Source organism: Megalops cyprinoides, chromosome 7 (assembly GCF_013368585.1).
Source record: "Megalops cyprinoides isolate fMegCyp1 chromosome 7, fMegCyp1.pri, whole genome shotgun sequence".
Lineage (NCBI taxonomy): Eukaryota > Metazoa > Chordata > Actinopteri > Elopiformes > Megalopidae > Megalops > Megalops cyprinoides.
Genome location: NC_050589.1, coordinates 38,212,896 through 38,236,557, shown reverse-complemented (window position 1 = coordinate 38,236,557; position 23,662 = coordinate 38,212,896). Strand labels below are relative to the sequence as shown.

The 23,662-nt window shown below is 41.8% G+C and overlaps 1 protein-coding gene across 1 annotated transcript in view; it reads left to right on the top strand.

Annotated features, from left to right (window-relative positions):
* adcy6b (adenylate cyclase 6b) overlaps positions 1–23,025 on the top strand; it is a 58,181-nt gene extending 35,156 nt beyond the window's left edge. The window contains exons 4-24 of the mRNA XM_036534366.1: positions 3,799–3,948; positions 4,680–4,801; positions 7,438–7,549; positions 8,058–8,185; positions 8,400–8,558; positions 8,662–8,803; positions 9,215–9,343; positions 11,837–11,865; positions 12,048–12,195; positions 12,428–12,525; positions 12,729–12,816; positions 13,167–13,283; positions 13,495–13,653; positions 14,239–14,414; positions 15,502–15,534; positions 15,636–15,662; positions 15,863–15,995; positions 18,654–18,917; positions 19,280–19,484; positions 21,742–21,866; positions 22,752–23,025. Coding sequence (XP_036390259.1) covers positions 3,799–3,948; positions 4,680–4,801; positions 7,438–7,549; positions 8,058–8,185; positions 8,400–8,558; positions 8,662–8,803; positions 9,215–9,343; positions 11,837–11,865; positions 12,048–12,195; positions 12,428–12,525; positions 12,729–12,816; positions 13,167–13,283; positions 13,495–13,653; positions 14,239–14,414; positions 15,502–15,534; positions 15,636–15,662; positions 15,863–15,995; positions 18,654–18,917; positions 19,280–19,484; positions 21,742–21,866; positions 22,752–22,880 — 2,673 coding nt within the window. The 3' untranslated portion in view covers positions 22,881–23,025. The remainder of the gene's footprint in view (positions 1–3,798; positions 3,949–4,679; positions 4,802–7,437; positions 7,550–8,057; positions 8,186–8,399; positions 8,559–8,661; positions 8,804–9,214; positions 9,344–11,836; positions 11,866–12,047; positions 12,196–12,427; positions 12,526–12,728; positions 12,817–13,166; positions 13,284–13,494; positions 13,654–14,238; positions 14,415–15,501; positions 15,535–15,635; positions 15,663–15,862; positions 15,996–18,653; positions 18,918–19,279; positions 19,485–21,741; positions 21,867–22,751) is intronic.
* Positions 23,026–23,662: the final 637 nt, after the last annotated feature.

Below are 23,662 nucleotides of genomic sequence, written 5' to 3'. Positions count from 1 at the left end.
ACAGGGCCTGTTCCTGTGTACAGTGTAAACCCGCGCAGCCCTTCCCCCTGACTGTGAGGTCAGCTATCTTTTCACAAATCAGGTTTCAGTTTTACCAGGCTGTTCCCCAAAGCCTCGTGTTGTAAACAGGCCTTGCAGCCATCTGTCAGATACCACTGTGACATCGTTTTTGCTGTCGAGATCTGTGTTTCCCTTCTCTCCCCCCATCTCCCTGTCTGCTCCTCTGTCGCCTTCCTCCCTAACTTGTCTCTATTCCTCTCCTTGTCTCTAAATTCATATATAAAGTCCATTCCCATCCCCACACTTCCTAGAAACATGCAAAATGACTTCCAAATGGCATGCAGTGAACCGATATACACATAGAAAAACACACAGGTTCATTTACATACCAGCTCCTAAACACCATGTGCTGGTTTTGATAGTCAAAGGAAATCTCAGTTGTATTTCTAAAAACAGGTCAGGACCAATTGTGTTCAAATTATCTATATCACGTGTACATAAGGCTAGAAGGATTGTAGAATTATGCTATCATATCTGACCAGCAGGGGTCAGGCTTTGCCTTGATATTATCTGAATCAGAACTCCCGCCCCTCTGTTTTGCTGGGTGATTTTCCACCATAGGATTTCAGCGGATAAAGTGCCCTTCCTGGTTGTTTTAGTTCAGCTGTCACTAAGTGAAATTAGCCCTTTATTCACTGACATGAAAGATACCATCATGAAAGCCCTGTCTTTCTGTAGCTTTCAGCCTGTGTTAAGCCTTTGTGATTCCCCTTCCACTTCTTTCTGTTTTTTTTCTTCCCCTCTCCAGGGGAAGTGATATCTCCCCAGGAAATGTTGTCTTTTTAGGTCAAAGGTCAAGTCATTTTCCCAGGCTATAGTGGGGATCAAAGTGGGAGAGAGTTGCAGTGAATTTGTGCTTGAGTGGGTAGGGGATCTCTAAGGCTATAGTGAGAAACATTCACTGGCATTCTGCCTTCTGATATTAAACATAAAAGGCTTAATTGAAATATCTGAACTCAACTTAGAATTTCAGCATAAACAATGCAGATGGTGAAGGTTAAAAAATGTAGTGTCTTGAATTTGAAGGGGTGGAGGGGTGATGTGGAGATTTGCCCCAATGGGACACATACATTACACTTTTGTTGTCAATGTTACATTTAGGGCTGCCCCCGACCAAAGATTTTCCTAGTCGACTAATAGTCGTTAGTTCAAGCCATTGGTCAACTAGTCGCTGCACGTTTATGTCATTAATTTAATTATTTAAATATATATATATTTTGGGGGCATCAGAAAATGGTTTGAGTTCCAGGGCTGAGGAAGAATGTTGTAAGTAAAATTGTTAACATTGTGCTACGTTACAGAAAAATACAAAACCGTAATAATGAGCCTTTAAAATATAAATTTTACAAGCGCTGGCGCGAAGCGAGCCACCTGTTAATGACAATGCTAACTGCAAAAGCGGTTATGATTCTGAATGTGTCGGAACAACCAGCAAGGAGACTGAACATTTTGTTAATTATTTCAACACAGTGTAACATAGTACAACTTATGAACTTGTAACACCAACACAATAACTTATAAAACGAATGATAAATAAACATGAAACGGAACAATAAGTTAAACATACAGTAAGCGAGGTAATTTAGCTTTCCCAGTCCCCACGAACACTTGGATAAACCTAACAGCGCATATGACTATATATTTACTTAACTCCATATAGCCTCAACTTTGCAATTCGTTGATGTTAATTAGGCCATTAATTATTTAGCATAATGGAATAACCCTTTCGCACGTTCGGTCACACTGGTGTGATTAGCCGTTTAGCGCATATACTAAAACCGGTATTAGAACACTAGATTGGAAAATTTCTAGCTAATTTTAGCTTTGAGGAAACAGTGATTTAACGTTAAAAAAATATAGCTAATGCTAACTGAAAACTATGAGAAGCTTAATAACGCTAATGAAAACAAAACGCACGCGCTACATTGCATAAAAATTAGGCTACGTGCGATAGGGACAATAACTTTAGGCTACTTAAGGGAGAGCCGGGATGGAAGTTGCTTCTAAAATAAGAAACTTTGATATGGCAAACTTCAGGATGTGTTCAAGTACTAATTAATCTGTCAAATGATAATGATTATGACAGATGAGACAATAGACACAACTTGTCATTAAAAAAAATTACCGCTTGAGTCAATTTACTTTCCGTGAACCAAATACAACTTCTCGGGTAGGCTATAACTCCGCGAAAGTATGATGTATCCACGCGAATTTTCATAGTTCTGGTAAGTGTTGCATGCTCTACATGCTGACGCAGTCAGGCATATCAGACTTGTATGGGCTCGGAGAAAATCGCCGTGTTACTTTCGTCCCGTGTTAGTTTTGTGCCGGCTTTCCCCTACATGTTTCAGATAAGTCATGTTTGAGGTCGACGAATGATAGGAGAATCTTTGCATGCAGAGTTTGCATGTCACCTTCTTGGGGTGGTCCTTTACACGCTCGAAATGATCCCACACTTTGGATGATTTCCTGCCTGACATAGTCTAATAACTTTTTGACGACAAGGTGCAACTCCCGAATGGAGATTGAGGGATTTTTTTCTGTGACTAACCGACCAGAGAAAACTTGACTAAGAATCTTCTCATTGACTAACGTTTGGTCGACTATTAGGGGGCAGCCCTAGTCACATTATTATATAACACAAATAAAAGAAACCACGATACACAAAATTAAAATTGAAACTCAAGTAGAGAGCATGTTCCATTCTCTGGAATGAGATTTGTAATATACTGGACGCAGTATGCAAGTAATGAGTGTGACCATGATTTTATTTTGGTAAAGGATCTCTTCCTGTCTCCTTTCGACTAAAGGCTGAAATGGGAAGTGCTTACTGTACGTATTATGTTAATGTATGGCCTTTATACTGTGACATGTCTGTCAGCATGGTTCAATGGAACTATTTTCAGATCAACAACAGTGTTTTTTTTGCTCTGTTTGTGTATGTGTGTATGTCATTATACCCACAGTGACCACAAGTCAGTGAGCCAGTGAGGTCAGCATGAATGTTTCAAAGTTGTATTTCCAGGAGGGTAAAGCATGGGGTGAAACTGGAACACATTTGCCTGCAAACACATATTTGGTCAATATCGGGTACATTGTTTTTCCCATTTAGAGGCCAATTCCCCCCTTATGGAGGCAAAATTGTGCCATTTGACCTGTCGCATGTTTGTTTTTGTCTCAAGGTTTAAGCAATGTATTTAAAGACATTTAAAAAATTCAGCTCCATGTCAGATAAATAAATAAGAGGCCGCTTGATGCTGAAATGTTAAGGAAGAAAGCCTGTGTTGGATAGATTTGTGCACCCCAGCATTGTTTGCTTTCAGCTTCAACTTGTTGGCAAATTGCAGAAGCAAGTGATTGAGTTAAGGCATCTCTCCTTGTTTGCACTGTTAGCATTTTCAGTGAAAATATCTGACCTGACTTTGAAACACTTTCTTAGAACAGCAGAAGGTTTTTGTCTGTGACAGCTTTTGCTTGTCCTGTGTCTACCCAATTCTGCTTTAATATGACACATAGATTTCACAACAGTTATTATTATAAAACAAGAGCACTAGGACCTTTTGGCAGAATTTAAAACTCACCCTATCATACTCATTCCCTCATTTCAACACCCATTATCCGTAATACACTGGTTTAGTCTTCCCGCAGCCTCTGCTCCTGTCTTGGGATGATGCAGTGTATTTACACACATACTCAAACCTCACCCCCGTCCCTTTGACCCCCTGTTTCTCTACCCAGCTGAGTGCCAACGTGCTGATCTTCCTCTGCACCAACATCATCGGGATCTGCACTCACTACCCGGCCGAAGTGTCCCAGAGACAAGCCTTTCAGGAGACCAGAGGCTATATCCAGGCACGGCTGCACCTGCAGAGGGAGAACCAGCAACAGGTGGAGAAAGGGCAGTCCTCAACCAGAGATTCTCTAGTGCAGGCATACATACACAGACACACTCACCCACTCGCTTGCTCATTACATATACACTAAAACACACAAACCTGGGCTTAGACAGCACGTGTACAGCAGGACATGTTCTAATATGCACACATCTGCTGTCACTGATAGACACATAAACACCCAGTCTCAAAGACATACATGCACACACTCATCAACAGGGCTCAGGTAGCACACGAAATGCACATTTGCTTGTGTGTACATGTACACTTATACAGACAGACCCATGCACATATAATTTACATACTTGCAAGCTATATTTATAATCTCAAAGGCATATGCACCTACTGGTTCCTGCATCCATACAGACATTACACATTCACATAGACACTCATACTCTAGACAGATTACACACACAAACACACACACAGAGCAGCTCACTTTCACATCTGTGTAATTTCTAGACTGAGTTTTACCTTTGCAGCCTGATGTAGAGGGATGAATGCTGGCCCCTTGATTTGCTCTGTCTTAAATTCCTCCTCAGCATGTAAAGGCTGTGTTTAGTGTCAAGAAGGAAGATTTCAGAGTAATACACATCCACATAACTGCTGGTAGGCACACTCTGAGATACACCAGCATAGCAAACAGGTAGATATAAACGTGAGAAAGAGAGGGCGTGACTTTCTCTCTTACTTTTTGTCTTTACTTATTTCTCTCCTACTCTCCAGGAACGCCTGCTGCTGTCTGTGTTGCCCAGGCATGTTGCCATGGAGATGAAGGCGGACATCAATGCCAAGAAAGAAGACATGATGTTTCACAAGATCTATATCCAGAAACACGACAATGTCAGGTAGAGCAGTGACATCAGGTGGAGGAGGTACCAGAAGCACAGCTCTCTGGGGGCCAGGAGAGATGCAGATAGTTTACAAACCGAAAACAACCTCATTTTTTATGGGTTGGAGGTAACCAGAATCCATCCAGATCTACCACAAAAGAGTGATTTCTGCACCCTGAGAATTAACCACAGTAATGTTCAAATACATACAGCTGTACCTTCAGCCAGTGGTGTTAAAAAAGTACACTAATGTGGTTGCATGAAAGCAGTCTGAGAAAGCTGTTAAATTTTAGGAGTTCACAGAATGGAAGAGAGAGTGGTGATGTATGGGGAGAGTGAGGCTTCATGATCCACATAGTGGGTGGAGACGTGATGTGCTGTTTCACTTATTTGAACCAGTGAAAAGAATGCACACTTCATGAATAAGCACAATGATTGGTTTAGATCAATGAGTCAAAAGTAATCTTCACCATTTAAAAAGTACTTATAATTATACTTAAGTGTATATTTTGAAAAAGTCCATATACCTCAGACAAAGTCAGCTCCAATTATTAACGTGCATGACAGAATGTTGCATTCAGAGTTGCCCTGTCTCTCTGCCTCACTCCTTCCCCCACACAGATTAGGGCTCACCCCAGCTCTGCTCAGGGGAGCAAGAGCATGCTTAGGAGCTAGCTAATTAACATATGACAGGGAGTAGTTAATTACCAGGCACTCATGATACCCAGGAGGAGCCAGGCTGCACTCAAGATTCAATTACATCAGTGAGCACCAAGCTGCAGGCCTCCAAGGTCCCGTTACCCTGTGATATGGTCTCTCAGATTGTAACACAGGATCAATATGAACTCCTACCTTTCCAAAGCTCACAGAAAGTGCCGTTGGTGAAGCAGGTCTTCAGACCTCACATGGTTCCTGGACCAATGGATTATACACTATATTCAGAAAGTATTCAGACCCTTTCACTTTTTTCACATTTTATTATGCTGCAGCCTTATGCTAAAATCTTTTAAATTCATTTCTTCCCCTCATCAATCTACACTCAATACCCCATAATGACAAAGCGAAAACAGGATTTTAGAAATTTTTGCAAATTTATTAAAAATAAAACATTTTGTCAAATATAATCACATTGACATAAGGATTCAGACCTTTATCTCAGTACTTAGCTGGAGCACCTTTGGCAGCAATTACAGTCTTGAGTCTTCTTGGATTATTATGCGATAAGCTTTACACATCTGGATTTGGGGATTTTCTGGTGTCTTTCTCTGATCCTCTCAAGCTCTGTCAGGTTGGATCAGGACTGTCGGTGGACAGCCATTTTCAGGATGTTCAGTTGGGTTCAAGTCTGGGCTCTGGCTGGGCCAGTCAAGGATATCGTTTCATTAAGGATATCTCTGTACTTTGCTCCATTCAGCTTTCCCTCAACCCTGACCAGTCTCCCAGTCCCTACCGCTGAAAAACACCCCCATAGCATGATGCTGCCATCACCATGCTTCACCGTTGGGATGGTATTGCGCAGGTGATGAGCGGTGCCTGATTTCCTCCAGATATGACGCTTAGAATTGAGGCCAAAGATTTTAATCTTGGTATCATCAGACCAGACAATCTTGTTTTTTACTGTTTGAGAGTCCTTTAGGTGCTTTTTTGCAAACACCAAGCGGAAGCTTCCGTCTGGCCACTCTGCCATAAAGCCCAGATTGGTGGAGTGTTGCAGTGATGGCTATCCTTCTGGAAGTTTATCCCATCTCCACACAGGATCTCTGGAGCTCAGCCAAAGTGACCATTGGGTTCTTGGTCACCTCTCTCACCAAGGCCCCTCTCCCTCAGGTGCTCAATTTGGCTGAGTGGACAGCTCTAGGAAAAGTCCTAGCTGTCCAGACTTCTTCCATTTAAGAATTATGGAGGCCACTGTGCTTTTGGGAACCTTCAATGCAACAGAAATTTTTTTGTAGCCTTCCCCAGATCTGTGCCTTGACACAATCATGTCTCTGAGCTCTGTAGGCAGTTTCTTTGACCTCATGGCTTGGTTTTTGCTCTGATATGCATTGTCAGCTGAGAGACTTTATATAGACAGGTATGTGCCTTTCCAAATCATGTCCAATCAATGGAATTTATCACAGGTAGACCCCAATCAAGGTGTAGAAACATCTTGACAAGGTGTACAAACAACATGAGGGAAAAATGAATTTAAATGATTTCAGCATAAGGCTGCAACATAACAAAATGTGAAGAGGTCTGAATGCTTTCTGAATGCACTGTATGGTTACCAGGAAGATTTGGCCTGAGAAGAACTTAACCAATAGTCTCCCATTTAGTTTCAGATTCACATTTTTTAATTTTAATCTGGTTGATAAATGTGCACACTTTCCCAGACGGTGCTAATGGTCGCCGTTTCTCCAGGGCTCTCTGTACGGATTTATTCACATTTATAAACATTCACATGATTTGTTGTGGTTTTAAACTCAGAGGAAAGTCGTTACGAAAAGAAGTCAACTTGGATCCATAACTCAAGAAGGACGGTTACAGGAAGGTCTTTAAGCAGGAATAAAATTGTCTTTCCCAAGATGGTTTTGTGTGGATCTCTTCAGGTCAATTCAGTGTAATCAAATGGTCCTTTCCCACTGTGCCCTGTCTCTCTCTATTTTCTCCAGTATCCTGTTTGCTGACATAGAGGGCTTCACCAGCTTGGCATCACAGTGTACGGCGCAGGAGCTGGTCATGACACTCAATGAACTCTTTGCTCGCTTCGACAAACTGGCTGCAGTAAGACAGCAAAATGATTGGCAGAACCATTAAACTGCATTAAACAGTGTTAAACTTTGTCAGTTGTGTGGAGTTAATAGTCCTGCATCAGTGAGTGTTGGTTTGTTTGCTTCTCTGTTAGCATGTGTCAGTCTCTCTGACCTTCTCTTTATGACTCATTGCCTTTCTATATTCTTTTGTTCTTTTCTGGTATTGAGCGGTATTGTTTTGTGTATCTTTGTATTGCTGTATTTACTTTCAAATAATGGTTTATTTCCTGAACGCCAAGCATACTACACCCTTGTCATTAAGCACTTGTTGAGTTTTTGGAACAAAATATGAATCTAAGTTATGTTACTGATAAAACTAATGGAAAGCAAATTGATTAAGGCAAATAGTAAATACTTTAAAAATCCCTTCAGTTTTTCAGAGTGTAGCTTCTGCTGATGCAAGTTATTTATTGTGTGTAGTTGTTATTTGTTACTTTTGTACTGAACTGTGGCTTGCCACTTTTTTTGTGACCTTTCAGGAGAACCACTGTTTGCGCATTAAGATCTTGGGAGACTGTTACTACTGTGTGTCAGGCCTCCCAGAACCCAGAGCTGACCATGCTCACTGCTGCGTGGAGATGGGTGTGGACATGATTGAGGCCATCTCGTGAGTCTCCCTCATTCTCTCTCCTTTTCTATACCCCTCCTCTGTACCTCCCTTCCCAGCTCTTCCTTTGTCTTTCCATTTCTACCCTCTCTGTCTCTCTTTCCATTTTTCCATACATCAGTCTGATATAATATCGGATGAATTTAACAGGGAGTGCTCCTAGCAATATTCTCTCTCTCTCTCTCTCTGTGTGTGTGTGTGTGTGTGTCTGTAGGCTGGTGCGAGAGGTCACTGGGGTCAATGTGAACATGCGTGTGGGGATCCACAGTGGACGTGTCCATTGTGGAGTGCTGGGACTCCGCAAATGGCAGTTCGATGTCTGGTCCAATGATGTTACCCTGGCGAATCACATGGAAGCAGGGGGCAAGGCAGGGTGAGAGCCCCCCCAACAGTCTGGTCTTTGACTGAAGCAAGTGATAATGTCTTGCACCAGTGCAGTCTGAAATATCCTGTGTCATTGTCACTTTCTCACTCAGGCGTATCCACATTACGAAAGCCACACTGCAGTACCTGAATGGGGACTACGAGGTGGAGCCCGGGTTCGGGGGAGACAGGAACGCCTACCTGAAGGAGAACAGCATAGAGACATTCCTGGTGCTGGGCTGCAGTCAGAAAAGGGTCTGTCTTTCTCTTTCTGTGGTGTCAGAGTTCAGTGCATGCGTGGTTATCTGTTTTTCTAAAACACAACCCATGTTTTAGTTTCAGAGTTGGGCACAGCTGGAACGTTGGACATCTCAGGTTTATCAAAATGAAATGCATTTGATTGAGAGGGCATTGGATACAGATACTCTCTGTCATACTTGTTGCCAAAGGCAGCTTTATAAGATACTTTGGCACAATGATAATTGTAAGTCAGGAAAGAAAAAAAAATTGTTTAAACGTGTTAGATTGTTAGGTCTGAGCATGAGGTGTATTGCCATTGTGCAACATTTGAGGTGTCTGATCTGCAAAGAAGAGCTGTGACCCCAGAGGCTAAGCCTTAGCACTATGTGTGTGTGTGTGTGTGTGTGTGTGTGTGTGTGTCTTTAGAAAGAAGAGAAGGCCATGATGGCTAAGATGCAGCGTGCGCGGGCCAACTCCACCGAGGGCCTGATGCCTCGCTGGGTTCCAGACAGGAGCTTCTCCAGAACGAAGGACTCTAAAGTGTTCAGGCAGATGGTGAGTGTGTTAGGGGACGCTCCCATCACACACTCTGCCAGCCCCTTGCCTTCTCATGCATCACCTGGGTGTGAAATGAGGTGTGAAAGATTCAGTTCAGTCTCCTCTGGCATTATCCTGTGCCTAAAGCAAACCAGCAATCTTCGCACAAATGTTTGCATTTTTCTGCCTGTCACCAATAATTTCATTTTATTTTATTAATTTTAAAATTTTTCTCCTGTTACAAAAAAATGTAATTTTCATTTACTTGCTGCCTTTTATACGATTTAGTTTATTTCAGTTCTGGTCTTTTGTTGTTTTTTTTCTTACTGGCTTTAAAAATGTATCCATACATTGTGTATAACAGCATATTTACACCAATGAGCCAGAATGTTATGACCACCTGCTTAATATGCTGTTGGTCTTCTGTGTGCTGCCAAAGCAGTGCCGACCTGCCAAGGCATTGACTCTACAAGACCCCTGAAGGTGTCCTGTGGTATCTGACACTAAAGCATTAACAGCAGATCCTTCAAATCCTGTAAGCCGTGAGGTGGAGCCGCTGTGGATCGGACTTGTCGGTTCAGCACATCCCACAGATGCTCAATCGGATTGAGATCTGGAGAATTTGGAGGCCAGGGCGACACCTTGAACACTTCATCATGTTCCTCAAACCATTCCTGAACAATGTGTGCAGTGTGGCAGGGCGCATTATCCTGCTGAAAGAGGCCACTGTCATCAGGGAATACCATTGCCATGAAGTGGTGTATCTGGTCTGCAACAATGTTTAGGTAGGTGGCATGTGTCAAATTGACGTCCACATGAATGGCCAGATCCAGGGTTTCCCATTGCCCAGAGCATCACACTCCCTCCACCGGCTTGTTGTCTTCCCACAATGCATCCTGGTACCATCAGTTCCCTAGGTAAACGCCGCACACGTACACGGCTATCCACGTGATCTAAAAGAAAACGGGACTCATTGGACCAGGCGACCTTCTTCCACTGCTCCAAGGTCCAGTTCCGGTGCTTGCGTGCCCATTGTAGGCGCTTTCTATGGTGGACAGGGGTCATCATGGGCACTCTGACCAGTCTGCGACTATGAAGCAGGGTGCGATGGACTGTGTGTTGCGACACATTCCTCCTGTAACCATCATTAAAATTTTCTGTGACTTGTGCCACAGTAGACCTTCTGTCGGTTCGGACCAGACGGGATAGCCTTCGTTGCCCTCGCGCATCAATGAGCCTTTGGCGCCCAACACCCTGTCGCCGGTTTGTGGTTTGTCCTTCCTCGGACCACTGTGGGTAGGTACCCACCACTGCTGACCAGGAGCCCCACAAGCCTTGCCATTTCAGAGATGCTCTGACCCAGTCATCTGGCTGTAACAATTTGGCCCTTGTCAAAGTCGCTCAGGTCTTTACTCCTGCCCATTTCTCCTGCATCCAACACGTTGACTACGAGAACTGATTGGTCACTTACCATCCAGTCTACCCAGATCTTGATGCCCTTGTTTGGAGATGATCAACATTATTAGGTTCACCTGTGAGTGGTCATAATGTTTTGGCTCATCAGTGTATAGATGTAGATAAAGGCCATGTCCTCAATGGATTTAGTGGATGGTTGCAGCTGTAACATTGCTACCTACTGTGAGGAGGGCAAACTACATCCTGCCCAGACTGCTTGCCACAGAATTTATTCACAATTCTACCTCCTCTGGAGAGAGCTAAGCCAATGCCTCCCATTGAGTAGGTTTTCACACTTGCTCAAGTATCCATATAAGTAAAGGTGTAATCAGCAGCTGTGCATCTGTGTGAGCAGGCCCTAAAGCAGCCTCCATTGAAAAGCAGAGAAATGCATGCTGGGACCAGACAGCAGGGCTGGGCCATGGATTATTACATCATTGTTAGCAAACACATACACATGTGCTCCTCAAAGCTTCATACATGCTGGTGATAGTACACTGCAGGGCAGTTCATCCTTTTCACTCCCTGACTGCTGTTCCCAAAATGTTTTCCCATCATGCATACCTAATGAGATCAGCCAAAGGTCCTCATACCACTGCCACAACACATTACTACAGACTTAGCACTTGTACCTAAATTAGCTTGACTGGTTGAAAGGTGAACAGCTGGAAACAGGTCTGCATACTGACAGTTTGAGTTAGATTACATGTGTCTTTCTGTTGTATTTAGCCACATATGTACATGTATGCATGCATATAAGTGAATGAATTTTCTAAATATTGACTAAAATTCATCCTTGAAAAAGTTAGAAGAAAACAGAAATAAACTTTGTGCAAACGGTTGTGCTGCACTGAATGCAAGTATGTTCATCTCTGTCTCTAGCTCCCCCTTTATCTCTTTCTCCCACTCTGTCTGTGTTCTTTACCCACAGGCACATTAATTAACATCAGTCCAGCTCTGTGAGTTGAACTATACATATGTCTGTATGAGTGTGTGTGTGAGAGTGTGTGGTTGTCTGCTCCTTCTCACTTCTTGTCCCTCTGTTCTTTACCCCAGGGCATTGATGAAACTTCCAGCAAAGACAAGTAAGTGTTTTTGTATGGTATGAACTCAAATGCTCGTTCCCTGCTTGGCTCGTTGCATGTTAAGTAGCGTTGTGGGCAGGTGCATAGTAACAGGATACCATCCTGCGACTGGCTCACAGACATTGCATTTAAAGACAGGGAATAATCCAGGACTGTCTTCCTCTCTCTTAATCCCATCAAAGCCGAGGTGCACAGGAGGCCTTGGACCCTGAGGATGAGGTGGATGAGTTTTTAGGGCGAGCGATCGATGCTCGCAGCATTGACCAGCTCCGCAAGGATCACGTCAAGAAGTTCCTGCTCACCTTCCAGACCTCTGATTTGGAGAAAAAGGTCTGCTCCCCACCCCTGTCTGTCAGACACTGCATCAGCATCATAATATGCTCAATAAGACCAGTTATTATAATGTGATTCTGAGATTAATACCTTTAAATGTACACTTGTGTGAAAATTCAATTTGTATGATCTGTTTTATAAGCACTGTTTTATGCCAGCAGTTGATTTTGTGCAGTTGTACAGTTTCCAGACCCAGGGAGGCTGATGACGTCCCTGTGTTTGTTGTCAGTATTCTAAGAAGGTGGATGACCGCTTTGGAGGCTATGTGGCTTGCACTCTCCTCGTCTTCTGCTTCATCTCCTTCATACAGATTGTCATCTTCCCTCAGTGAGTGAGTCCTGTGCTCTATACACAGACACAGACACACACGAACAGTGCATTATCACAAGGAAATGGCTATGGTCCTTGGACAAAGGATTCAAAATTTGAGTTTTGGCTTTACAGTAATCCCTTACTGTTAATGTATTGAAGTGCAGGCTGTAGTGAGAAGTTTGACTGGAGTGTGTCTTTGTCTCCCCTGTCTTGGACAGTACCCCTCTAATGCTGGGCGTCTACATCAGTATCTTTATTATACTGGCAAACATCCTCTTTATCTGTGCTATATACTCCTGCATTAAGGTAAGGGCTTCTTATCGCATCTAAATATAAATTCAAGTTCATGTGAGTTTTATTGGCTCAACAAACACAATGCGCTGTAATTGCTCTAATAATAGTAGTGAGTAACAGTAGTGATATTAACAACAGTACATACAATACTAATAATATGAACAATTTATTTTGAGCAGGATGTGAGTAAACAGTGTGAGTTGCTCTGTCAGTGAGGTTATGTAGGCATGCTGCCATATTATACCTTTCCTTTACCCCATCCTTCCCTTTCTCTTCCTCTCTCCATCCCTCTCTCTCTGATGGAGTGATGGTAGTACATTCAGTGTATGATGGCCCCTGGTAGCAATCTCTCTCTCCATCAGCTCTTCCCAGTGGCCATGCAGACAGTGTCGAAGAAGATTGTCCACTCCCGTACTAACAGCACCCTGGTGGGTGTGTTCACCATCCTCCTTGTCTTCATCTCTGCCTTCATCAACATGGTAGGGACTGCTGTTATTTGTGAGTGGATCCTGTACTGTCTCTGTGACTCTGTGACTGTGTTTGCATTTATTCCTGCATGCTACAGTTTGACGTACAGCACAGCAGCACATATGGTGTTACCCCTGTGTGCGTGTGTGTGTATGCTTGTTTATGTGTGCTTTCTTGTGTGTCTGTGAATGTATCTTCACCCCTCTGTCTTCCCCCCTACAGTTTGCCTGTGACACACAGAGTTTGATTGACTGCATCTCCCGCAACCTCAACACATCCGAGGACCAGGTGACCGTCTGTCTTATCCACAACCTATCGCAGTCAGTAGAGGAGGGGCTGGTCCACTGCCCCAGCGACGCCCCCCCCTGCCACTTCCCAGAGGTGAGGTGTCATATGGACATTCAGCACAGCAGGCTCACATTCCCATGGGATTCTGTGACACTCTACCTCTACCGAACTTAAAACACACAGAGAGGACTTACAGCTTGTTTGCCAATATTTTGGAAACCTATTGTGGAATTATCATGGAAATTGGAAATGGAAACCTGACATCCCTGGCTACAATTAAGGCACCAGGGTGCTCTAGTTATCAAATAAATCACAGAAAATTTTGGTTGGATGTGCTTTTGTGTCAACACCACGGCAACTCTTTTTACATCTAATTAACCGCATACCCAGGAGTTTATATTCCAGAAATGTCCATTTATATTGATTTGTTGGACTTTATGTGCGTGCGTGTGCATGTGTAAGCTTATAGTGCCATGACAATTAGCATAACACTGCTTCACTTTTGTATATATTAGCCACCCAAATGAAGTACATCTTGCAGATGTGTTTTACTAGTTAGCTACATATTTGAGAAAAGGCGTCAGGGCCAATTGTTCAGCTTGCCGTTAAGCAGCATTGGTCAGCAGATTGGGGGTTGAGACACTGTTACAGAGTGTGTAATGCTATGTCTCTCTGTAGTATTTCAGCTACAGTGTGCTGCTGACACTGCTTGCCTGCTCCGTGTTCCTGCAGATCAGCAGCATTGGGAAACTGGCCCTCATGCTGCTGATCCAGCTCTCCTTCCTTCTCCTGGTGGAATGGCCACAGGAGGCACTGTTCAACAATGCCGACCTCTTTGTCACTGCCAATGCCTTGTGAGTCCCTGTCCCCAGCCCTGGAAGTTGGTAGCCTGAAAGAGGCCAATCTCAGCAGCCATTGCAGTCATGCAGGTTACCTGATATAAGATGTCATGGACTGGCAACAACTGACATAGGCAGACCTACATTAGGGCACTTATGGATAACCATATGTTGATGGTAGCGTGGTGTTATATGATGATACTGTCTCAATTGTGTTATGAGCGATTTTTATATCTATACTACTGTCTATCAAACCTTATCATATGCACCAATCTTTTAATCACTCTGGATAAGAGGATGTGCTAAAGGACATAAACGTAAGTAGAAATTGGTGAGTGACGCTTCGCAAACCCATGTGCTGTCATACTACGTTGAAGACATTATTCCGTGTTAGATAAACTGTGTTTTATTCCTGTAATGTTTCAGTGTTTGCATATGGTTGCTCCAGTAAAGGGGTTTGTGAAGCCTCACTCTTTCATCACTGGAGATACCTGTTATAATGGCAGACAACGAATTGATACTGGTTTTGACTAAATTATTGTTAAACTTAATTATAACGCATGTATGTGTATGGTGTTCTCTGTTTAATAAGAAAAACACCAAATAATGGCAGAACACATATGTAAAGATAAATCAGCTTATATTAGATAAGTCCACTGCTGACCCACCTCTTTCACACTTCTTTCGTTTGACACACTCCAGTGCCTTTTTAGGCAAACCCCACAATAACTTTTATCTCGCATCTTTTCTGTAGATGGTTTAGTTAGATATTAACTATTATCTGTTGATATGGTGATATACATAACAGCAACAAAATATACTCTGCTGCCAACTGGCTAATTTGGTTGTATGTACATTGACAATATATGCCACATTTCATTATATTTAACCAAATTTGACCCATTTATCTGAAAACATTGAACATTCCAGCTATGCGCATATATATGGACACACATGATTTCACTTTTTATAGAAGTTATATTGCTATGTATTTCTTGTGCCTGAATTTGTGTGTAACTATCTTGTTTTGAGTATCTTTGACTGTCACGCTGTAAAGTAATACTGCCTTCAGTGTTAAGCCTAAGCGTTTGTCTTTTTTTAGGTATTCACGACCATTCAATGACACTCTGGAATGGTAGGTACTGCAGCAGATATTTGCCTGTTTTAAAGTAATTTACAGTGCTACCCAGTTCAACTTCCACAATTTGTATCGTTTTCTCTTATTCTTCTCTTCAGGTCCAGTTTCAATGAAACAGATACATGGTGAGTTAAGATCTTCTTGGTGGAGTGTGTATGTGCTAGTATTTAATAGTATTTATCAATTATATAATATACAAGCTGTTTTTGTTTCCTGCATTTTAAATTTGTTATTACACCATTAAATCCATTACACCCTCCTGCAAATTCATGTATTTGACATGAACAGTACATGTACATATTAAAAGCTCTGTCTACATCTGCAGCCAGAAGACTGTGACCAAAGTGTCACTGAAGGTCATGACCCCTGTGATTCTGACCGTCTTCGTGCTGGCATTGTATCTGCATGCCCAGCAGGTAGAGTCCACGGCACGCCTGGACTTTCTCTGGAAACTACAGGTACGTTCTACCTGACCACTTGGAGGCCAACACAGAGTACTGCAAGAAACCTGGGCAAAATAGGAAGAAAAGGGTCATTTATATTTACATTTACATTTATTCATTTGGCAGATGTTTTTATCCAAAGTGACTTACAAGTGAGGTCAAAAGTCATATAAGAAGTTAACAATATTAGAAGTGCTGCATGACTAAGTTTCAGTAGTTGGACAGACAAGGTACAAGCTAGCCGGTAGAGACACGAGTACATTAACCCATTAAATTTGGGTGAAGTGCACTCCAATCTCCAGACCACGGAAATCTGTACCCACTCCACCCATGTTCATAACCATATCACTCCATCTCATAGCCACATCACACCAGGAGTGCAGTAGGGGTAAACTTTATCAAACCCTGCAGCACCAAAACATATCAGTAAATGAAAGGAAAAGACTGCTTCAGTTGTACTAGGTCTACTACGTATTTGTTGAACATGAAACAACTAAAGGTAAACCTTTCAGGGTTCATAAGTTCACACTTCTTTTTACTAAGGGATAACAACAATATCCCCTTTTTCATTTTTTTCCATTTTTCAATTATTGTTCAGATTTGTTTTGCTTGAAACGGTTGACACATCTATTTCTCTGCCCTACTGTCCCTGTGCTTTTGAAAAAATCAATGAATAAATAAAGAACATAAGAACATATTATGACGAGAACAGGCCATTCGGCCCAACTAAGCTCGCCATTTACTTAATTAAAGAGTATCCGAAACTGCATCAATTCTAGACTTGAATACAGCAAGGGTCTCTGCCTCAACTACATGACCTGGCAACCTATTCCATGTATTGATAACTCTTTGTGTAAAATAATGTTTCCTTATATCATTGCGGAACTTACTCTTAACTACTTTCCATTTATGTCCTCTTGTTTTACAGACTGAACTCACCCTAAAAAATCTATTATAGTTAACCTTATTGAGTCCTTTTATAAGTTTAAAAACCTCAATTAAATCACCCCTAAGCCTCCTTCCACTTAGTCTAAATAGGTTAAGTAACTTGAGTCTTTCCTCGTAGCTTATATATTTCATGTCAGGAACTAATTTAGTTGCCCTTCTTTGAACCTTTTCAAGAACTTTGATATCTTTTTTATAGTGCGGTGCCCAGAACTGCACACAGTATTCCACAGTGAGGTCTGACTAAGGCATTATATAATTTAAATATAACCTCTTTAGATTTATACTCAATACATTTGGCTATATATCCCAGCATCCTGTTGGCCTTTTTTACTGCTACAGCACACTGCCTAGATCCTATTAAGGTTGGGTCAGCTATTACTCCCAAGTCTTTTTCAAATTGAGCACATTCTGGTGCACACATGCAAGACTTTTACCTTTATCTAAATTGAATGTCATCTGCCAGATATCTGCCCACTTTTGGATACTGTTTAGGTCTTCCTGTATTACCTTAGTTGATTCTATACTGTTGGCTAGACCCCCTAGTTTTGTATCATCTGCAAATTTTACTATTTTACTACTAACCTCTGCATCAAGATCATTTATGTATATAAGAAATAGCAAAGGCCCCAACACCGATCCATGCGGCACTCCACTTCGTACAGGACCCTGCTCTGATACAATTCCTCCCACAATTACAGTCTGCTTTCTATTAGACAACCAACTTCAAACCCACTCAGTGATAGCTCCTGTAATTCCTGCAGATTTCATTTTCATTATGAGCCTCTCGTGCGGAACTTTGTCAAATGCCTTTTGAAAGTCCAAATAGATAATATCATAAGCTTGGTTTGAGTCCAGACATGCTGTAGCTTCCTTAAAGAAGTCCAGGAGGTTTGTTAAGCATGACCTCCCTCTGTGAAAACCGTGTTGACTATCATTTAAAACACCATTTCGTTCCAGGAATAATTCCAAATTATCCCTAATGATGGATTCTAGTATTTTGCATGCGATACAAGTTTAGCTGACAGGCCTATAATTTCCTGGATCAGTCCGGTCTCCTTTCTTGTAGATAGGTACTACACTGCCATGTTTCCAGTCATCTGGCATTTCTCCAGTTTTAAGGGATTGCTTAAAAATAACTGTCAGAGGCTTGTAAACCACCTCTGCTAGTTCTTTGAGAACTCTTGGATATATTCCATCAGGGCCTGCTGCCTTATTTGTTTTACATTTTTGAAGTTTATCTAGTACTTCTGAATCATTTAAATCAATTTCCTCCATAAGTCTGAGAAATGACTGCACCTGAAGTGCAAAAACACTTCACTAGTGAAACTCTCCACAAAGTAACTGTTTAGTGTATCAGCAATAGCTTTATCATAAACCATAACTCCATCCTTATTTTTGATACCTCTTATTTCATCCTTAACTATCCTTTTTTGGCCGTAATATTGAAAAAAGCATTTAGAGTTGCTCTTTGCATCTAGTGCAATCTGTCTTTCAAAACACCTTTTAGCTTCCCTTATTTTTTTCTTAATTTGAGCTTGCATATTACTGTATTCAATCTAAAATAGAGGAGGGAAGTTTGCTTTTGCCTTCCTTTCAAAAGGGGTCCAAATTTTTTTTTTTCTCACTCATTTGATCCGTTAGAAATGACAAAATGGTGAAAATGAATAAAACAACAGTGATCCTGGTTGGGTGCTGCCTGTGACATATGTACCCCCTGTGCCCCAGGCCACAGAGGAGAAAGAAGAGATGGAGGAGCTGCAGGCCTACAATCGCCGTCTTCTCCACAACATCCTGCCCAAGGACGTGGCGGCCCACTTCCTGGCGCGCGAGCGGCGGAACGATGAGCTGTACTACCAGTCCTGCGAGTGTGTAGCTGTCATGTTTGCCTCCATCAGCAACTTCTCCGAGTTCTACGTGGAGCTGGAGGCCAACAACGAGGGTGTGGAGTGCCTGCGCCTGCTCAACGAGATCATTGCCGACTTTGACGAGGTGAGGAGGGGACAGAGGTGTCAGGCTGGAAAGGAGAGGAGACAGACTGCCTGTCCATAGCATGGACATGAAAGCAGAAGACAAATCGGCAGTAAATCAGATTAGATTTGATATATGATATATTTGATATATGATTACATGTATACACAGCTCCTATAGTAAGACACTAAAAATCTGGGTTAAGATTGTGGGTGAAGCAGTGCCTTCCATAATCAGCCACTTGCTAGCAGCTGGGAGGAAGCTGTATGGAAAGTGCTTTATTCCAGCACAACAACAGAATCTCCTTCTCTCCAGATTCTGCTCATTTCTCTGTCTTTTTACCTCCCACCCCACCCATGACCTTTTGCCCTTCACCTCTTCAGATAATCAGCGAGGAGAAGTACAAGCAGCTGGAGAAGATAAAAACTATTGGCAGCACCTACATGGCGGCATCTGGCCTGAACGACTCCACCTATGACAAGGAGGGCCGCTCCCACATCCTGGCACTGGCCGACTACGCCATGAGATTGCGGGAGCAGATGACATACATCAATGAGCATTCCTTCAACAACTTTCAGATGAAGATTGGTGAGGAGGGTGTGCTGGCCTGCAGAGGGCCATGACAGATAGCAATCCTAACTCATTATAAAAGGGGCATGGGTCATAATCTAGACTCAAAATGTATTTATCTGGGCTCATTTTAACATGTGATACAGTCAACTCTGCAGGTTGTGTTATTTAAATGTTAACTTCAAAGATAGTGACTGTTGCTCCGTTACCTTACTGTTTAGTAGGTTCCCTTAGCTTACTGTTGTGTATATCCATTTCATGATGGAAAACTCATTACCTTCCACAGTTTTTATGACATTCCAGTCTAATCAGTGAATGATCATTTGAGGATCTGGTCTCCATACTAGCATTTAATGCATAATCAGGTGGCTGCTGTAAAACATTTAAGAGCTTTGTTTTTTGTTTAAATATAGTTTTATTGTTTTAGTGAATGTTTCTTAAAGTGGACATGAAACACTAGATGTAGTTAGCATAATTTACAAGATGGATTCCCACTCTACAAATTCTTATAGGTTTAACACTGTCAGTGAAACTAGATTAAAAATAATAAGTAATCTAAGTTACATTTTTGAAACAAGTGTAGTGCCATCTTGTTTTAGCGTAGAATGTGATGTCATGGGGTTGGTTGTCTTGGACATTCTACATTAGTTCACATTAGGTAATTAGTGACAGCACTGACAATCACTGACTCAATGGAAAATAAGAAAACCCAAAAAAGCGATGCAAGGGGGTCACTTTTGTATTGCCCCTGGATGCAGCAATGAATTTTATAGAGTCCAAAACCAATTAAAGATTGTCCACTTTCATACTTTGCCTCTTAAGCGGCAAGCGGTTCTTTATCGTTGGCTAGCTGAAACGAAAGAATCCCCCAGTTAGCCGTGATGCTATGGTTTGTAGCGAGTACTTTGTAAACGAGGACGATGTGGACGAGAGTCAGGCGTACTGGTGGTTCGCCGGACCAACAAGCTGAAGTCCGAGGCTGCTCCCTGTGTTTGACTTTTCCTCTTATAAGATTGGGTGTACACTATAGACCGTCCGACCCAGTCTAATAGCAAAGAAGTAGCTGTGCGCCATAAGGAAAGGGCCCAATGGCACACCCATCTGGCAGAGCAGAAAGAGGTACGACCAGGATTATGTTACGTCTTTTCCCGTCAAAGCACAGCCATCTAGTTTACAAGATAACGATTAGGTAATATGTAAGGGATAATGTTCAGCGAGCCGGTCATTATTGCGAAATAAACCCTGACGGGATGATGCAGGACCCCAACGCGAAGCTGTACATTATCAGCTTATTACACTGCTACTTACTGAAGAAATCAATAATTTGACACAAAATATTGATTTAAAAATGATTTTATTGATTTTTTTTATTACTTTTCTCTCGAACAACAAGCAAGTTTCTCTTGAAATTCTACGTACCACCGCCGCAACTGCCGTCTTCCTTGGTCGACTTTCCAACTAACCAACCTCATGACGTAGTCAGTGATGCAACGGCAATATGGCGGCAAGCCAGAGCGAAAGCAGAAGTTAGTACCAAACATAAATCTATTATAATTTAAAATGTAATCGTTTTATATCTAAAATTTTCTCAAAATAAATTCCCACACACTTAATTCTATACAAAGCGTGTCAAAATTAGGCTTTTTCATGTCTACTTTAAGGGTTTACTTGAAACTAAGTAATATCCTTACATCCTTCCTGTTTGCCTCTAGTGTCCAGAATGCATTGTGAAATTGGTCACAAATTACAATCTACAAGCAAATAAGCTACAAATTAGCACAAGGCTAATGCACTGCTAAAATGGACATAAATTCCAATTCCACACAGAAAGACACAAACCATTTTAAGGTATGAGCTCAGCTGAGTCCATCATGACCACTTAAAGGTATGAATAATGTTTTTTTCTCAGAAAATGAGTAATAATATACCATTCGGAGTTGCAATTTGCAACAAAGCACAGAGAAATAGAGAGATGACACAAAGCATTCTGCTCAAAGGAAACACCCAGAAGTAAAATCATGAAGGATTTGAATTAGATTACATTCTTATTTATAACCAACAAAAAACTCTTTTATGTCCATATGTGCTATAGTAAAGGAAAGGAACAATATATTAAATGTTCTCTCACTTAGGGAGCATGTCGAATGTTCACACAAGGTGCATCTCCCAGCTGGAGCAGTAATATCGCTGCCTGGTTCTGATTGGCCTTAATGGCCATCTCTGGATTGTAACTGGCCAGCAGAAAAGGTGACAATGTGAAGTGTTTCACCCTTAGGTTTGAACATGGGGCCTGTGGTTGCCGGGGTTATTGGAGCTAGGAAGCCACAGTACGACATCTGGGGCAACACAGTCAACGTGGCCAGCCGCATGGACAGCACCGGAGTCCCTGATCGCATCCAGGTAACAAACCAGTGCTGCTCTAGTCAAAATGACTGGAAAAATTCGTGAAGTCTGTTCAACATACATTTACATTAATATACTGGCAGCTGTAAATCTCCTCTACAGATATGATCTCCTAGGGTCCTCCATACATTAATATGTTCATATTGAAAATAAAATATATGTATATATGGAAAAAATGTCGCAAAAATTGTCAAAAATTGTCAAATTGCCATTTTGCATAATTGTAAATTTATTTTGGCACATGATAATTGGAAATATCTTCATCTCTGTTTTAGGGCTCCAAGATGTTCTTTGAAACTTGTTAAGCCAAAGAAATCTAACTCTATGTTATTGGGGACTCACGTGCAGATACACACAATTATTCACATATAATTTGATGGTTCTGCCATCTAGTGGCCCAGTGATGTTATTGTTGAAAAAAAGATTCTTGCCAGAAAAACACTACAGTGTTCCCATCTTCAATAAATATACTGAGGGTTTTAGTCACAGATCATTGGATTTTTTTCCCTTTTCTGTTTGAGTGTTCTTGTGCTGCCATTGTATAGTAGTCTTTTTAGGGAGTATTTTTGAGAAGCCCCATGGGTTTCTCTTGAACTGGTTGAGCACTCCCCTGTTATTTTGATTATTTGATGTGGTGTGGAATTTTGCCTGAGCACTTGCACTGTATAAAAATGAAACTCATGTCAAACAAACTTGGTGTTTGTAATATACAAAAATGTCAAATAGCAAACATTTACAATAACCAGACTGCAAGGACACCCCAAGCCGACTGTAACTAAAACATGATTCCAGATTTCCTAGCGTTACATTCATTCAGAATTTTCCAAGGTGTTCTTGATAATGTGTAAAGGATCAATGATCACTGGTCCAATTTTCCTACAGGTGACCACAGACCTGTACCAGGTGCTGGCAAACAAAGATTACCAGCTGGAGTGTCGGGGAGTCGTCAAGGTGAAGGGAAAGGGGGAGATGACTACCTACTTCCTGAATGATGGGCCCCCCAGCAGCTAGCAGCAGTTCCGGAGGTTCCACTGTACAGACATGGAGACAGACTGTCAAAGGCAGACTTCAGCAGAGACATCTCATGAACAGACACAGGACTCCGGGAGTCACGTGCCAAGAAAGAAACCGTGTGTGTGCGTGAGTGCACGTGTGCACCTGTATGTGTGTCCCCACTGATGGTGTGTGCATGTGTGTGTGTGTGTGTGTGTGTGTGTGTGTGTGTGTGTGTATGTGTGTATGTATGTATGTATGTATGTTTGTGTGTGTGTGTGTGTGTGTGTGTGTGTGTGTGTGTGTGTGTATGTATGTGTGTAAGTAATTCTTGTGTGTTTGTGTGTATAGAGGAAGATTGTCTCCCTATCAGGGTTCTCCCACAGGCAACTTGAAAGAAGAAATAACACATAAAACACAATTTATTTAATGAAGGAAATGACTGAATATTAAGCAGCTTTTTTATTTGTAAGGTTTTTGATTTGTCTTTCTAGTTATGTTTATTTCCAGAGAACTATAAATACAGGTACTTAGACTGCATTTCTGGAGTCTTTATTTTGATTATGTATTTTGTGAGAACATGTAACACAAACATGTATATGTGAATGGAGAAGGAAAAATTGACCAAAGAACAAATATTACAAATATTTAACATGAGAAACGCAAGATACATCTGTCCTTTATATGTTGAACAATTGTGATTCTACTCAACATTTTTTTCCTGTTGGAAATTGTTTTGCTGCTGTTTTTTTTCCATCTTTTTAACCCAGTGTTGACAGCAGAGGCCACAGTAAAACCAC